This window comes from Coniosporium apollinis, assembly GCF_000281105.1.
Source record: "Coniosporium apollinis CBS 100218 chromosome Unknown supercont1.10, whole genome shotgun sequence".
NCBI lineage: Eukaryota > Fungi > Ascomycota > Dothideomycetes > Coniosporium > Coniosporium apollinis.
In genome coordinates, this window is record NW_006913272.1 from 184,549 (window position 1) to 200,259 (window position 15,711).

At 55.3% G+C, this 15,711-nt stretch overlaps 6 protein-coding genes across 6 annotated transcripts; 2 read left to right on the forward strand and 4 right to left on the reverse strand.

Moving 5' to 3' along the window:
• Positions 1 to 537: 537 nt before the first annotated feature.
• On the forward strand, positions 538 to 1,394 carry W97_02627 (glutathione S-transferase; the record flags this gene model as incomplete). Its single annotated transcript, XM_007780527.1, has 2 exons — positions 538 to 626; positions 689 to 1,394. 2 exons carry the CDS (start codon positions 538 to 540, stop codon positions 1,392 to 1,394), a joined length of 795 nt encoding a protein of 264 aa, XP_007778717.1.
• A 391-nt stretch (positions 1,395 to 1,785) lies between these two features.
• W97_02628 (uncharacterized protein) lies at positions 1,786 to 4,719 on the reverse strand (the record flags this gene model as incomplete). Its single annotated transcript, XM_007780528.1, has 1 exon — positions 1,786 to 4,719. The coding sequence occupies one exon, from the start codon at positions 4,717 to 4,719 to the stop codon at positions 1,786 to 1,788; it is 2,934 nt and encodes a 977-aa protein (XP_007778718.1).
• A 414-nt stretch (positions 4,720 to 5,133) lies between these two features.
• On the reverse strand, positions 5,134 to 6,968 carry W97_02629 (uncharacterized protein; the record flags this gene model as incomplete). The annotated part of the gene is made up of 3 exons (XM_007780529.1): positions 5,134 to 6,162; positions 6,221 to 6,519; positions 6,569 to 6,968. The coding sequence occupies 3 exons, from the start codon at positions 6,966 to 6,968 to the stop codon at positions 5,134 to 5,136; spliced, it is 1,728 nt and encodes a 575-aa protein (XP_007778719.1).
• Positions 6,969 to 8,080: 1,112 nt separating this feature from the next.
• On the forward strand, positions 8,081 to 11,073 carry W97_02630 (uncharacterized protein; the record flags this gene model as incomplete). Its single annotated transcript, XM_007780530.1, has 4 exons — positions 8,081 to 8,603; positions 8,769 to 8,977; positions 9,040 to 9,391; positions 9,476 to 11,073. 4 exons carry the CDS (start codon positions 8,081 to 8,083, stop codon positions 11,071 to 11,073), a joined length of 2,682 nt encoding a protein of 893 aa, XP_007778720.1.
• Positions 11,074 to 12,208: 1,135 nt separating this feature from the next.
• Positions 12,209 to 13,358, reverse strand: W97_02631 (uncharacterized protein; the record flags this gene model as incomplete). Its single annotated transcript, XM_007780531.1, has 2 exons — positions 12,209 to 12,468; positions 12,566 to 13,358. The coding sequence occupies 2 exons, from the start codon at positions 13,356 to 13,358 to the stop codon at positions 12,209 to 12,211; spliced, it is 1,053 nt and encodes a 350-aa protein (XP_007778721.1).
• A 1,061-nt stretch (positions 13,359 to 14,419) lies between these two features.
• Positions 14,420 to 15,628, reverse strand: W97_02632 (uncharacterized protein; the record flags this gene model as incomplete). Its single annotated transcript, XM_007780532.1, has 2 exons — positions 14,420 to 15,102; positions 15,217 to 15,628. 2 exons carry the CDS (start codon positions 15,626 to 15,628, stop codon positions 14,420 to 14,422), a joined length of 1,095 nt encoding a protein of 364 aa, XP_007778722.1.
• Positions 15,629 to 15,711: the final 83 nt, after the last annotated feature.

Sequence of the window (15,711 nt, forward strand, 5' to 3'; positions counted from 1 at the left end):
TCGACACTCCTTCAACCGCAGTTCTGATGCGATGAACTGATCACGGCTCCTCTTGCAGGATTGGATGTTTTATGGAAGAGGCGGCATCCACAGCTTTTCTGTGACCAGCAGCGACCACCCGGCTTCACATCTGGCGCTTATGGTTCTGCCCAGGTGGATGGAGTGTTGATTTCCGTCAAGGGCTCACAGCTCCGCTCCCCATCGTGAAGCGTGGGGCACTGAATGGATCGCTTTCAACGCTCTGTCGACGTCGCTCACAGCAGAATATATCGTTAGTAGGTAGATGCCCTACCTGAGCATTTCTTGCCTAGGCTCCTCGGCTGTACCGGAAAGGTAGGTAGCTACGTCTTAAGTGATTGATAATCCCCGTCTTTGGTACCCCTCCTCCGCAGTTCCAGCGTCAATAACTAGTCCGTCACACGTCTGTTGCTGCATAATTACTCGTGCACAGAAGAGTGTATCCCTTCTATACCAAGTTCCAGAAAACCAACATCTTGGTCTTTTCAAACATCGGTTTCCCTACCGACAGTCCTTGCAATGTCTACCTCGGACGAGCCCACCATCACCCTCTACACCACCCAGACGCCCAATGGCATCAAAATCTCCATAACCCTCGAAGAGCTCGGGTAGGTAACCACGACACACCAGCCTTCCTCTAACCCCTCTCACACCAGCTAACACCCCCCAGCCTCCCCTACAAAGTCCACAAAATCGACCTCAAAACCGACGTCCAAAAGGAGCCCTGGTTCCTCGCCCTGAACCCCAACGGGCGTATCCCGACCCTCTCCGATACCTTCACCGATGGGTCTCCCATCGCGCTCTTCGAATCCGGCGCCATCATGCAATACCTCGTCGCTCGCTACGACAGCGACCACAAAATCTCCTACCCCGCACACACACGCGAATTCCACGAGACGAACTGCTGGCTCTTTTTCCAGAACGCCGGCGTCGGACCCATGCAGGGCCAGGCAAACCACTTCCTGCGCTACGCGCCCGAGAAGATCGAGTACGGCGTCCAGCGCTACACCAACGAGACGCGGCGGCTATACGGGGTGCTGGACTCACATCTCGAGAAGACAAACCGGCCCTACCTCGTCGGAGAAAAATGCACCATCGCCGACATCGCGTGTTGGGGGTGGGTGGCCGCAGCCGGGTGGGCCGGGGTAGAGATCGAGGAGTTCCCGACGCTGAAGGCGTGGGAGGAGCGCATGGCGCAGAGGCCGGGAGTCGAGAAGGGGAGACATGTGCCGGAGAGACATGGGATCAAGGATTTGTTGAAGGATAAGGCGAAGATGGAGCGGATTGCGAATGAGAGTAGGGAGTGGGTGCAGAAGGGGATGAAGGAGGATGCGGAGAGGATGGAGAGGGAGAAGCAGAGGGAGAGGGAGAAGTGAGTCTTTGCTGTCTCCAATGGTGCGGTGTAGATCTTGTAGTGACTGCGGCTTGCCGGTAGATTATAGATAAAAATCACCTTAGTGGTCAGACTAGCCCACACCGAAGCTGAGCTTTCGAGCGGTCGAGCGATCTCAAGTTCGTCTGTGCATTTCCGCAAGGTCGTAAACGCACCGTCTTTGCAGGCTTCGGATGGAAACACTGCAACAGCCGATGAAACTTCAAGCAACCCTCTGGCGATATCACTCCCGATTAACATGTGTAGATTCTTCCACGGGTAATAGGCAACAGTAACTGATCATGTCCAAGTACTTTGCATATTCCTACTGGGGTATCTTCTCCACCGCCCACATCACTCTCTAGCAGACTGCTGGCCCTGCACCGGTGTGGCTCCTACATGCAGTTAGCTGAGCCCCGTATAGAACTAACTCGCAACCGAGCAAAGTCGATTAGGGGAAAAGTCCGCGTACCCAACACCCATCCAAGCCCCGAAGCCAGACCTCCAGTCACAGCATTAGCAACCAAATCTCTCTTCCTAACCCTCTGCCCCTCCCCATCACTCCCAGCACCAATACTCTCCGTGTCGCTCGTAGGCGACGACACATTCCTGGAATGGCCCTGCTGCCCACCAGCCTCTCTCGCAGCGCCCCGCAGCGGAAAGGCACTCCGCCCAAACGCCGCCGCAGCACCCCTCGCAACATCGAACAGGGCCATCGGCGCCTCCTCGACCGCTCCTCGCCCCATCTCCCGCCGCGGCTGGATCACAGGGATGTAGGTGTCGCCGAAGCCGCCGGGGATCCTGCGATCCGCGCGGTCGTTGTGGCGCTGCTCCTCTTCGGCTTCCTGCGCTAGAAGCGTGGTCATCTCCTCTTCGCACCGGCGCCAGACGGCCAGTACTTCTGGCAGTGCGGATGGGGGTGCTAGGAGTAGAGCCTGTGATAGTAACTCCATCCGCTGTTCGAGACGACGTAGGTCTGGTCGCCCTGTGGATGTGATAGAGGTGTGGGATGAGGAGAGGGAGGCGTTGGGGCTGCGGTACCGCCCGGCTTGCAGCGCGGCGCGCCAGGAGATGTCGTCCTCTTCTTCTCGCCGACGGTACGATGAGAAACCTGAGCGTAGTGAGGGCTTTCGGCTCGAAGGCCTTGAGCCAGGTGTCTGGGGTGCTGGAGCTGAGGGTGAAGGTGGGTTAAGGCGGTTCACGACGTATGAATACGCTGTCTCGAAATCATCTTCAGCGAGTGCCGCTTCGATGGCCATGCCGGTTATCCGCCGCTCTGCGGCTCGCTTCTGTTGCTCCATTTCCTCTTGAGAGGGTTCGATGATTGGGCAATCCTGTTTCATCTCGGTGATGCCGGATGCGACTAGGTTTTGGCCAATGCTGATGAGGTCGTCGAGTTTGGTGTAGCTTCGTGGGTTCTGCTCCAGAACTCTCTTGAGGAGTGACACTGGATCGTTGCGTACTCGGATATCGACAGGCTGGAAGGGAACCCCGTGTTGAAGGGTTAGCGAATAGAATGACAGACCGTGCGTAGCTGCTAGAAGCGCCTCACAGCGACGAAACGCAGCAGACCCCGGAAAATAAGGTTGGAAGGCAGCCAAGATGTCCGAGGCCTTTCTCATGCCTCCTCTTGTTCTGTTGCCGTTGCTGGCATTATCGTAGAAGTGCATGACTGAAGCTAGTATCACCTCCTCCGTCTCGGCTGGTGGCAGCCGGTTATGATGATCCTCTGATACTCCGTCGTAAATCTCGACGACGAGCGAGTATCGGCCTGCGTATAGCAGCGTTTTCAGAATCTCTTTCTCCAGTACAAATCTGTCGACTTTCCCGAAGATCCCGGCGCCGTATTGGGCTGGCTCGTCTTCGGCGGCCATGCCCCAGCTCCATAGCCAGAACAGCTTGTTCCTGATTGACTTCCACTGCTCGTCATCGGTGATGGACTTGTTTGACAGTGAGTGCAGAATTTTCTGCATCATGCTAAATTGTTCGTCCTCGTCGTGCTGAAAGCGAATCTTGGCAGTCTTTACGACTGAGACATGATGGCCGAGGCCAGAGAGCTGGTAAGAAGAATAGACGAACATCTGCAGAAGCGAGAAAGTTTCAAGTTTCGGTGTCGTTAAGGGATGGTTAGGCTGCAATAGCATATCCGGCTGTAGAACAGCTGCGGAGGTGTCGAACAGCCCTGATGCATGAGTATCCAACCTTGGAAGTAATTCCACGCTCGTTGCAAGGTCCGGGGGAGGTTCGAAGTCCATCAAATCTGCCAATCGCACGAGGATCGCGTGAGCGTTCTCAAGATTTTTTGGCTCATCCGTCTCGGCGGCATAGACTGAGGCGTAAGCTGCCTGCGCGTATCGCGCGCGGAGCTTCCGCCGCTCTTCCTCGTCCAGATATTGGTCCTCATCTGCGTAGCCTCCTAGATCAACATCGCCGGGTCCACCCCAATCTTCAATAGCTTCAGCGACAATGTCAAAGCGCTGCCTTGCCTCGTGTGCAAGCCAGGTGAAGACGTGTTCCCACTCGTGGTCAAGTTCCAGCTCCTGGTCGTTTCGGCCCACGCTCATGCGGCGGGCCTCTTGTGAAGCTGCGCCGTATCGTGCTGGACCAGAATTTAGTTTCCGCCGCTTCCTTTCGTTGTGCCCGTACATCCAGGGCCCTACCAGCCCACGTAGGTCTCTCCCCATGTTGCCCGTCTCTGAGGAAGCGTCATGCTTCTCCTGGCTTCTCGACAGAAGCACTTCAACTGATTTAGCCGCCTTCCAGTTGATGAATGCTTCTAGAGAGGGTGTGGAGTCATTGTCCGGATAGTACTCGTAGCCCAGTCGTAACAAAGGAAGTACCCTAGCGATATACCATGTTCGCAAGAAGTTTGAGTGGTCGAGAAAGGAGACAGCGAGTTTCGAGACTAGATTCAACAAGCCAGTCTGCGCATCTATACGGTACGCCCGGTGAATCAGGAAAGCCGTCAAAATGTCTCTCGAGATATCTGGGGGCAAAGACGAGTGTGCAAGAGGCAGCAAGTGTAGCCGCTGAACTCTCTTCCTTGCTTGCCCATCGGATATATCGTCCACAGGGGTAGTGTCCACAGCCGACGTCTCTCGCTGCTCAAGGTACAACCGCGTTGCGACCTCACGAACGTAGGAAGTGTAGGTAGATGGTTCGACGGTTTCGGGGAGGTAGGTAAGAAGGATTCGCAGTATCAGCTCGGGAGGGAGAGCATCTAATCGCGCAGGAGTGAGGGTGTATAGAGCATCGATGTTCGACTCGGAGGCATAGTGGACAGCGAGTAGGGTACATTTATCGGCGGAGAGTTGTGCGACATTGTTCATGGCGGAAACGGGTAGGTGCTAGGCTCGTTGTTACAGTGTTTCATGTAGGACTCGAGTATCCTCTGCGGATTCGAGTATTCGAAAACCTCAGGCAGATGAATTTCCTGACCATAACATCATTTGCGCCAGAGTTGGCATTGGACGTGGAAATGTTGAACGTCTCGCTTGCACTTGCCATTCTGGGACCTGATGCCAACCGCAACCATCCATCTATCTATTCTGCTATGCGCGAATGTGTTTCATGATCAGACGTTTAAGAAGTCAATCGCACTGAGTGGAACAGGGCACGTTATCGTTTTTAAGCTACAGCCCTATTCTACTGTCCAACACTCGATTAGATGTGTGGATTTCAAGCCCTTCCCGATGGTCTTGCTGCCAAACATATGCTGTAGATACCCAACCAAGAACCATTCATCATGCAGTAAGCATATCCTCATCCATCTCCCACCCTTCCCAAGTAGGTGCATCATAGCCATTCGGTCTCGAGTTCCTCAAGAACCCATTCCAGGTACCCCCAATATCAACTACTGGCCGCACGAACTTGATGGGCGCCTTGAAGGCTCTGCTAAAGCCTTCATGTAGATGGCGGTCCTCGAAAAGTTCTGGATGAGTCCGGCGCATGGACTTGAGAGCGCGCTTTCCAACCTCATCCACCGAGTCGGAATGGCGAAGCTCGAAGAACTCAGGATCATGCATCTGTCGGAGTTCGCGTAGCTCATCTTCCGGATAGATGCCAAGCTGTAGGAGATAGATGTCGTATTGGCAAAGCGAGGTTGTGCCGTGATAGGAGCCCCCGTACTTTGCGCGCTTGTAAAGCCCGGTGAGAGCTGCGATAGTCCCCATACACCCGGTCCCATAATCGCTCATTGGAAAGGGAGGTACCACCGGTTCGTTTAGGCCCATGAATTCGCCCTGAAGCCAGGCGAGCCCAGTCACACAGTCCGCAATTTGCTGCCAGCCAGGCCTCCCCGCCCACTCTCCCACGTGGCCAAAGCAGTCTTCCGCAACATAGACGATACCCCGATTGCGGTGCTTTGTAAGTTCAACAATTTGCCGCGGTGAGTATCCAAGACGCTTGAGAGACCCCGGCCGGTACCCGTCGAGCACGACGTCCGCTGACTGTAGCAACTCTTCAAAGACCTTTCGGTCCTCTGGCTTGCGGAGATCGAGGTCTGTGGTGTGCTTGCCGAGGTTGCCATCGACCTGGAAGAAGGGCACGTCGCTCAGGTGCGGCGAAGTGACTTTGATCACATCCGCTCCGTACTCGGCAAGGCCTCTTCCCATCGCGGGCCCGGCGATGACTCTGCATAATTCCAAGACTCTGATACCCGCTAATACTTGTCGTTTGGGCGCGGCGGTTAAGGAACCGGGAAACGGTGCAGGTGGTGATGATGATTCTAACGTAGCTACCCTCCATGGGGGCTCTTGCAAGAGAGTACGGCCCTGTCATATTTGTCAGTCGAGAAATCACATGCAACCATGACAGCAAGCTAATGCTCACGTGTGGAGTATTCTTGAAGTCTTCCCACTTCAAAGCGGTGACACCGGCTTGCCTGTGCTTAGCATTCATAGCCTCTAGCTCTTCCGCTGTATACTGTTTCACATGACTCTCAATCAGGTCAACGCACTCCCGATAGTCCGTCATGTCAGGTCGGTGACCCTCTAGGCCAATCATGTTGAGTGCGGTGGTAGCTTCGAGCGAGCCATGGAGATGGAAGTATTCGCCCGGATTCTTAGTCTCGTACAAGTTGGCTGACAGTCGGCGGTAAAGTATCGATTGGGCCTGAAGGAGATCGGTATCTGATTTCAAGTTAGCCGCGGATACCTAACAACTGCCACGTTAACACACCTTTCAGAATTGTTGTGACACGCTTGTTCCCCTTGTTCATCCCTGCAATGGTAGATAGATACGCCGAGAACACAAACGCCGAAGCCCGCTCCAGGTTCACACAAAGGCGTCTGTCCCGCTCGCCCTCTATCAGATTGGCAATGGATGCTGCTATGCCCGCCTCCACCGCTTTCAGGGCAGCCACTGCCTCGGTCTCTTTAAACGGACATGGAAAGTACGGGCTGCCTGTGTTTGCGGTATCGAACGTAACACTGGTGATCAATCGTCGACACTCCTGTGGTATCTGGTCCTTGGCCAGTTGGATCAGGGTCTCGAGGGTGTTTTCGGTCTCCTCCAGCATAGAGTACCGCCCATGTTTTACGCCGTTCTGCTCGGTACCGTTTGGTATAGTCCCGTCCATACTAGTTCCTGTTAACAACGATTGTATCTAGGAATGTCGAGTTTGAAGACTGAGTGGTTGCTGGCCTCCTGCTTGAGCGGAATGGAATTGGACGACGGCTCAGGGCGGGTAGTCAACTGCAGCACGCCGGGCCCGCTGCTGAGTCTTATGGAGCTCCATATCCAACAAGCGAATATGTAGGCTGTGGCGGATGATGTCCCACGGAAGATCTTACGATCCTATGGCCACGCGCAGACACGGCGGCACCCCGGGTAAGGCTGATGTGAGAACAATGGGATTGATGAGCGGCTGTTGGAGTGCGGCTTCCGAATTGCGTCTTTCCGCCTCCGCCCGAGCCAAGCGGTTGGTGCATTCGACCAAACAGAGAGCTCGCCCGCGCTTCGCCTGCACCTCTCTTGAGCCTCATCCACATCGAATCCTGGGAGGGGACTTGACTGCGCCTTCGGCCTCACTTGACTGTGCGGCGAAAGCGTGACACAGGCGTGAACTCCCACATCCTCGGCATCAGAATCCTTCTCCTGGTGTTGTGCGGATGAGATCATGGCCTTGGCCCGCTTCCGATGCTCTGCATCAGCGCCCTCTCGCATCCACACAGCTATCCGACAACTAGTCGCCTCTCCACCCCTAGCAACGGCAGCACGGGCAGCCATAGCACCTCATCCAGTCTTGAGCAGAGCATGCTAAGTTTACCCGGAGATGACTCGACCCAAGATTCCCCCCGACCAGCGACAGAGGACCGCCCAAGCATGTGAGTCCTGTAAGCGTCGGAAGCAAAAGGTACGTCGTGCTGTTTCGTATCGTCAATTGCACGGGGTATCCTTCTCCCAGCGCGTCTTCCTCTTCGGACTCGTTGCCGAACGCTTGCGGGGGCTTCCGACACGTTCAAGGCCAAGTCGTGTGTACGGCACCGGCCGACCATGCGCTCTCGAGAGCTGCCGTGGTAGTATCTTGTCCTTCAATCTGTATGGAGCGTGTTGTACGGAAGTGTCATGACGAGACCCGGCACCCACGATAGTATCTGAAGCCTCGGCTCAAAAGGGAGATCACTAACAGCCTTCCGCCAGTGCAATGGCCTCTGCCCTTGCAATACTTGCGAGAAGGTAAGGCCGCCCATGTGCGCAAGTACAGAGTGTATCCAGCGATTGACAGGATGCTGCTACCAGCGCCACTTCACGTGCATATACAATGACCGCGACGCGACGTCTCCTCCAACTGGTCCGCCCCTGAAGAAAAGGGAGATTGACGACGGCACCCACGCACACAGTCCGGGAAGCCAAGACCAGAGCGATGGCTCAACCTCTGCCACACCAACTCATGGACAAGCTGCAATATCGCCAGCCCTGGGCCAGGGGACTGTCTCTTCCTTTCCTCGTGCGCGGATGAGCTTCACTGGTTCGGAGGGAGCTGGCTATGCTGCTAGGAATGGCTTGAAGCGCGAGAAGCTTCCAAAGTCAGCCGTCGAGCCCAACGATGCTATCGAGGCAGCTGCAAGATCTTTGCAGCAATTCGCTGCGGGCACGGAAGAGCGTTCCAATGTTGCCCCTATTCCGCAAACGAACCCCAGCAGCGGCCCAGAAGAGGAGGCAGAGGTGTACTCTCAGACCCGCATGTTACAAGACCCAACGGGCCGACTATGTAAGTTCCCATCCCAAGATACTGTTTAGGCGGAACTTGTTTGTTGCAGCGCTCCCAGTCATGTCGTGGGATGTCACGCTATCTCAATGCAAGCGCTCATGCAGAAGATCCCTAGCGGTGGAATAGGAGGATTGATCTGACATATAGCTTGCTGACTACAAGCAGTGTACGTGGGTGACTCTGCATCGCTTTCTTTCCTGCAACTGCTTCGGATGATGGTCGAGAGCGTTTCTGGTCCGTCGAACTTCACAAACGACCCGATGAGACACAAGATTGCCGAAAGCCAACTGTCAGTACCGCACGATGCTCGTCGCACGCATCTCCTTCCCGATAAGGCAACAGCATATATACTAGCTGACGCCTTCTTCATCAACGTAAGCTACCCATCACTGATTGAAACCCGCTACCGTTGGTCACTCTTACTCATCCTGATTAGACACACGGACTCGTCCAAATATTTGAGCGGCAAGCCTTCTTGTTAGCCCTGGAGACCTGCTATCTTGACCCATTATCAACGGATCCATCCTGGCTATGCTTGCTGAACTTAGTATTTGCAATTGGACTTATGCTCGCCACGCCCAGACTTGGGACGAACGAGTCCGCGGTAATCACCAAGCTTCGCAATGAACCTACGGACAGGGCGGAGATATTTTACTTGAACGCCAAAAGTTTGAATGATCCAATGACAGGCTTTGAGGATGCGGACTTCTGGTCCGTCCAGGCTTTACTTCTAATGGCCATCTTCATGCTTGCAAAGTCGAAAAGGAACACAGCCTTCGCCTTACTCGGTAAGCAAGCCGCATCCTCCTTGTTTTACCCATGGGCGAAACCCCGAGAACTCAAGCTGTGGCTAGGCTAACAGCGCTGCTCAGGTATGGCCGTGCGTTCGGCGTACGCACTTGGTCTCCATCGTGAGGAGACGTTAGTGATTTTCCGCCCAGAGGAGCAAACTGCTCGTCGCAATCTTTGGCGATCTCTATTCGTGATCGACCGCTTTCTATCTTGCTCGCTAGGTAGACCGACAGCAATATCAGAAGAGGATTGCAGCGGTGATGCTCTGCGGCCGCCTGAGCCGAGAGACGATAGCGACACATATGGTTTCAATGCTGCTCTCCCAGCTAACGCAAGCTTTAGCCAGACAGGCGGATATGCCTTGGAAGCTGCTGTTCGCAGCTGCTCGGTCATTGGAGTAATCCTCAAGAGAGTATACCAGCAGCGAAAGATAAGCACGAGGCTAGCGCAAGAGATTGCCGACGTTTGCAAGCTCTGGCCGAAGGCTCTCGCACCGACGCTTCACTGGCGTCAAGCCACCAACGCAAGCCCCAGCCAAGGTATAGCGATATTGCACGTCAATCTGTTCTACTGTCACTCTATTGTACTCCTAACCAGGCCTTTCTTCCTTTTTGTGCTGAACTCCGAGATCCAGAAGGACGCTACCTTGAGCTCCACAGGGATCCGTCCAGGTCGTAACTTTGCTCGTATGGAGAAGTTCAGCGAAGCCTGCGTCATAGCCTCTACTCATACTATTGTGCTCGTTCAAAACGCGTTTGAAGCTGGATACCTCCCGAGACGAAATCCCGGCGTCATTTACTTCCTCTTCGCTGGAGCCCTCGTCCTCTTGGCGAACGAATTTGCAGCGCTGTATGTCAACATTGCTGCTGACCAATGTATTCGGAACGCCATTGCGGTAACGGCTTACTGTGCAGAGCTGGATCCGACAGCAAAGCGTCTTTTGCATATCTTGACTGCGTTTCGAGACGTTGTGCAACATCAGCGGGAGCGGAGGAGTGAACAACAGCAGTTGCAGGCGGGGGCTGTCTCTTCGATTGGGCACCCGCATCGGCCAGTGTTCTACAGTATGCCGCAACAGTACGATGCCATTCCTACAGCTACAAAATTTCCTCAAGAGCAACAACGCCACCAGCCGGCCGCTGCCGCGATGACCGAAACGGCACCGCGGCAATCCTCATCCCTCTACCTGAACCACAGCCAACGGCTGGCGGTCAAATCCATACCCCCAGTAGGGCAACAACACATGCATCATCAGCAAAGAAGCTTTGAAGTCCCAACGACATCAGACGCCTTTGCGACGAGTACCACCGCTGTACCTCTAACGTCCGCCCTCCACGATCCTACTCTTCTTTCACCCAGCGCAACCGTCACGACACCCCTTCCCCAAGCGAACCTGTCTCCCGGCTTCGTACAGGACACCGGCCGACCCATTCTAGACCGGCCCTCCTCACTGTCGAATCTGCTGGATCTGTCCGCATTGGACTCAGCCTTTACTCGAGTTCCCTCGCTGCATAGCGAGGACTCGTCTGGACAGGACGAGCACTTCGACTTCGATGCGCTCTGGGCGTGGCCGTCTAATACGCCCGCTGTGGGCAGCCCTAGATTTGCGGGGGTTAATGGTGATGTGCAGGGAATTAGCGATAGCACGGTACCCCTTTTTGGGGTTGTGGATCGATAGTTACAAGGGCGATCGAGACTAGCCGTTAAACTGGGAACCAAGGAAAGTGCCCAGTCAGGCGGGAGTAGTCGAAGAGCGGCTCAGGAGTAGCCGAGCTCTGTAAGAGAGGTACAGCAGTTGGGGATACGCTCAAAACTGGCTCAGAAGGGAACTGCGTGGTCCGTTCCAGTCAGCCCGAGGCGCCAGCCGGCGGCAAGAAGAACCAGCAGAAGCTCTATCGGAGATGCAGTTGGGCCTGTCAACCTTCCGTACGCCTCGGCCGTACCCCTTGCAAAATCTCATTCTGCAATACGAGGATATTGCTACAGGCCTCATCTCAGAAAGGAGTTAACATGGAGCCATCGTCTACCGTGCCGCTGTAGCAAGTCTAAAGTGAGCAACACCGTGCAACCACGACGATTCAGGAGTCCGACTCCACAGTGAACTAGCTAGTGGTTCGGAGCCTCCAGCTAACCGAAAGAACCAGGCGTTTGAGAGAAGGCGCATTTAGGCGTACCTCGCGGGCCGAGGAAAGACGAGCGAGGCGGTGCTAGCTTTGCGAAGAACACGAACGCTACTGTCTGCATCACCATGTGCATGCGCCTGCGCCTTTGCTTCGAGCGGAAGTTCTACCTGGTCGTCCGGTCATCTGGGTAGAATATGTACATACATTAAATTCGGCAACTGTACAATAGAAATCCGTTAGTGGCGGCTGTATGATGATAAGGGCAGCTAGGTCGCTTATGAGCTGAGAACAACAGTCAAATTGCTTTGACGCATCCGCAACGGTCCAATAGAGAACACGAAGACGTGCTGATAACGAAACCCACGTTTGATTGAAAGTTAGCATCGGTACATCGCCATCCCTAGGGTGTGATACCATTCAGATGGGTGGTTGTTTAATCCATTGCTTAAGCGATAGGCAGGAGGTAACTAGGACGGAAAGAGGTAGTAGTCCGCGAGAACCAGGTAAACCACTAGGGAGCATCTCTAGCATCTCCAAGTTCCAATGTGGTGTCACTTAACATATCTCGATGCGGGAAAGCCACTGGCCACACGTCGAGCTTACACAACCAAAGTTCGTACACGGTCGCAACGGACCTATCCAAACCTTCAGCAACCAACTCGATATATCACTCCATCCCCCACCACGAGCTCAAGCCCCATCCAACGACCTCTCTGCCGTTCTCAGTCTTTCCACAGCCAGCCAGATCACATAGTACAGCGGCGAGCCTTCTGGCACGTCATCCGGTATCTCCAGCTCCCTCCTAAAGCGCCGACTGCTCTCTCCAGCCAATCGGAGGTGATTGTACGTGTGCGGCAGCTGGAATTCCTCCTCGAGATCAGCTATGTAGTTTATAGAGCTCTGGTCTTCCTGGAGTCCACGATGGAGCCCGCGATCTGGCGCATCGTTGACTATCAATCATGCTGTCAGCAAGGGCATTTGACTAGTACGCTTCATGGCGCTGGTCCATCGACCAGACTCGTGCGATGCAGGAGACGCAAAACTCACCGTAGAGCATCACGCCATTTCCAGCATCGATTCCAGGGTTATGCTGTTTGGTAACTTTCATCGCCGCCCTCTCGTCGTCGACCTCTTGGAGGGACCAGTCTTTCCAGCTTAGCACGACGTATCTCCATCGCCCGTCCGTTCCACATACCGCCTTGCTCTTCTCCCTCACTTCCGACTCCCTCGCTTCTTCTTCCCTCCTTTCCTTCCCCCGACCTTTCTCCACCTCTTCAACCGCATCCTCGTCATCCTCGCTATCCGGAATCACAAACCTCCTCCTCTTCACCCGTCTCTCGCCCTCCGCATCGCCTCTCCCACTCTTCAGTCCCGCTTCCTCCGCCTCCAGCATCCGACTGCCCGCAGCACTCAGAGAACGGAGAACCGCCGCACAGGCATCGACGTCAGCTGAGACTTCTCCATGAGCAGGATACCTACCACTTTCTCCAAAGCTACCGGAGTGCGCAGCACTCCCCTTCCCCATCGTGATCGGCAGCGCAGTCGCACCCGCCGCCGCGCCGCGCTCTCTCGGCCTCTCCTTCGCATCCATGGACCTCGTTCTTGTCCTCGACGCGCGACGGCTGCCCGGTCTCGCTGCCTCCGAGGCGCTGAACCACCGCGCGTGCTCCGCCTCACCGTGAGCGCGCTGGGGGACGCTGGTGTAGATCGCCTGGGGACAGTGCTCCGGGACCGCGTGCATGAGTTTGAGGCGGAGGGTGGCTGGATCTGGCGCTTCGTCGGCACTGGCGGGTCGGGGGGTTTTGGCGGGTTTGGCGTGGGTGGGCGGAGGGTGCGGCATGAGGCGGCAGGGTTGAGGTCGGAAGGGAAGGCGGGATTGTTAGGGATGGGCGGTTGGGTGCGTGGAAGGAGGGACAGAGAGGCTGTAGCGCGGTTTGGTGGTGAAGTGAAAGTAAGATGTTGAAGATGTCTTTGTTGCCCTGTGAGTTGTTCGACGTACGGCGTGATACCTGTGAATGGTAAGGCGAAGAGAGTGTTGGATTTGAGAAACAAGCGCGCTGGAGATTGTTGATTGTTGACCATGATGTCACGTAAGATGAGGTGATGTTGCATTTGCAGCGACGCGCTTTATCCGCGCGCGTTTGATGACGGGTGAACGGGTTCCTGCGGCGACAGGTGCTTCGCTTGGAGAGCGGGAAATTGCGCGGTGATATTTCAGGGTCAAAATGATTGAAAGCAAGACAGACACTAAAGGCTCTTCTTTGATCTACCTTACCCACGTAAGCTGAGCTCCTACATACATGGTCCTTAGACAATGGCACGCTAAGCCCAGCGCCACATGAAAAGCACGGAGATGAGGTTTTTGGTGGAGAGAGAGACGGATCGAGTCGGGTTGAGCAGTAAGGTAGATGACTAATTAGATGGGGAGGATGAAGAGCCAAAGGAGTGCGCAAAGAGCTCAAAAACAACAGTCGTCAGATCTCGTGAACCCATCCGCTGTCGAGGGTAGCAAGGCCTCCGACCGACAAAATCAACAAGCCCAGATGCAGCGCTCCGCCCAGGAGCAGAAGGCGCGGATATCAAAGCATAAATCATGAATCGTAATCGCTCAACTTGAGGTGACTGACCGAGGGACGAGGAGCGCTGTGAAGAGGAATGATCGAGCAGTCTTCTGGGAGTCGAGTGGTGTCATATGGGGTGAGAGGACGAAAGGTAGTACTTTTGGGGTTGAATCGAGTGAGCAAGGGAACTGGGAGGTGGCCGAGTCGATTCGGAGAGCACCGGTGGCGAGTGGTGACCTTTCGAAGCAGCTGCAAGGTTTAGACCACCAGTGCAGCCGCTCGCTAGGCCACTGAAGCAATCATGTGGAAGAGCATCGGTACGGTCCGTGTGGAGCGGCGACTACTCCTGCGCTCCCTGGCTCCTTCGCATCTTCTCAGCTTCCAGGTTCTCGTAGAGGAGATACAGGGCCTTCTCGTTGCTGCTGGCGCTGCCGGTGATAGTGAACATCCTCTCGCCGGATTCGTCATGCGGTGCCTTGGCAATCGAGATGCGAGCACCAGAGCTCTTTCTGATCTCGCTGATCTTGCTGCCTCCCCTGCCGATGATACACCCTACCATGTCGGATGGGATGCTGATGTTCTGCGTCTGGAGCTCCTCGCCGTCTTCGTTGGTGGTGGGGGGCGGCGGCCGGCTAGAAGCGTCGGAGGGCCCACGCCTGTATGATGGGGGCGCATCGCTGAAGTCTGCGCCGTGGCCGGTGCGGTTGTACGAGCGATTGCCGCCGCCCATACCAACTCCATTGTTGAGTGGAACGCTTCCTGATGCCTTGATCGTAGGGTTGTAGAGCACAGTCCCATAACCACGCTCAGCGTCGTCGATGAGACACTTGCCAATCTCCCACACTGCCTTCTCGATGCCATCGGGCGTGCCTTGAACTTCGACAATCCTCTCAGTAGACTGCGGTAGCATCTCTTTTTGGGCAACCATGCGGACTCCGGAAACATCCTGGATCTGCTTGATCTTCAAGCCTTGGCGACCGATGATGGTGCCCATTTGGTTGTGAGAGATCAGCAAACGAATGGCTGCCAGACACCACTATGTCAGCTCGAGCCGCAGGAAATCAAGCGAAAAAAGGTGTCGCCAATTCATGTAAGGACACAAGGGTCGGTGGAACAAACGAGGTGTGCGTGACTTACGGTGAGTGCCATTGGCGTTGATAACACCACCCATACCCATCTGGGGTGCCCCTTCAAGCAGAGCACCAGCAACGATCTTGTAAGCCCTCGAGATCGCATTGAGAGGACCCGTGACGGTCAGGACACGGTCGTGAACGCCAGGGACGACCTTGCTGACGCCAGCCTTGACGCCAGTCTTGTCACGCAGATCAGCGACGTTCTGTCCGCCTTTGCCGATGATGACACCGGCCTCCTTGGACGTAACGATAGCGCGCAGGGTCAAAGGCGACTCATTGTACTCCTCGTCGGTGCGGGGGATGGGCTGGCCATCAGGGCCGACCGGGCGGTCATTCATGGTCAAGCGGTCGAAGGTCTGGGTAACCTCGCCCGTGACGTCCTGACCCGACGATTGAGCGTTGTCTTCGGCTGACATGGTGAGGGGGACGATATCTCAACGATATACACGTGTCGAGGGTTGAAGGGCTATAGCGTGTGACGTGAAGGTTGATGAACTGA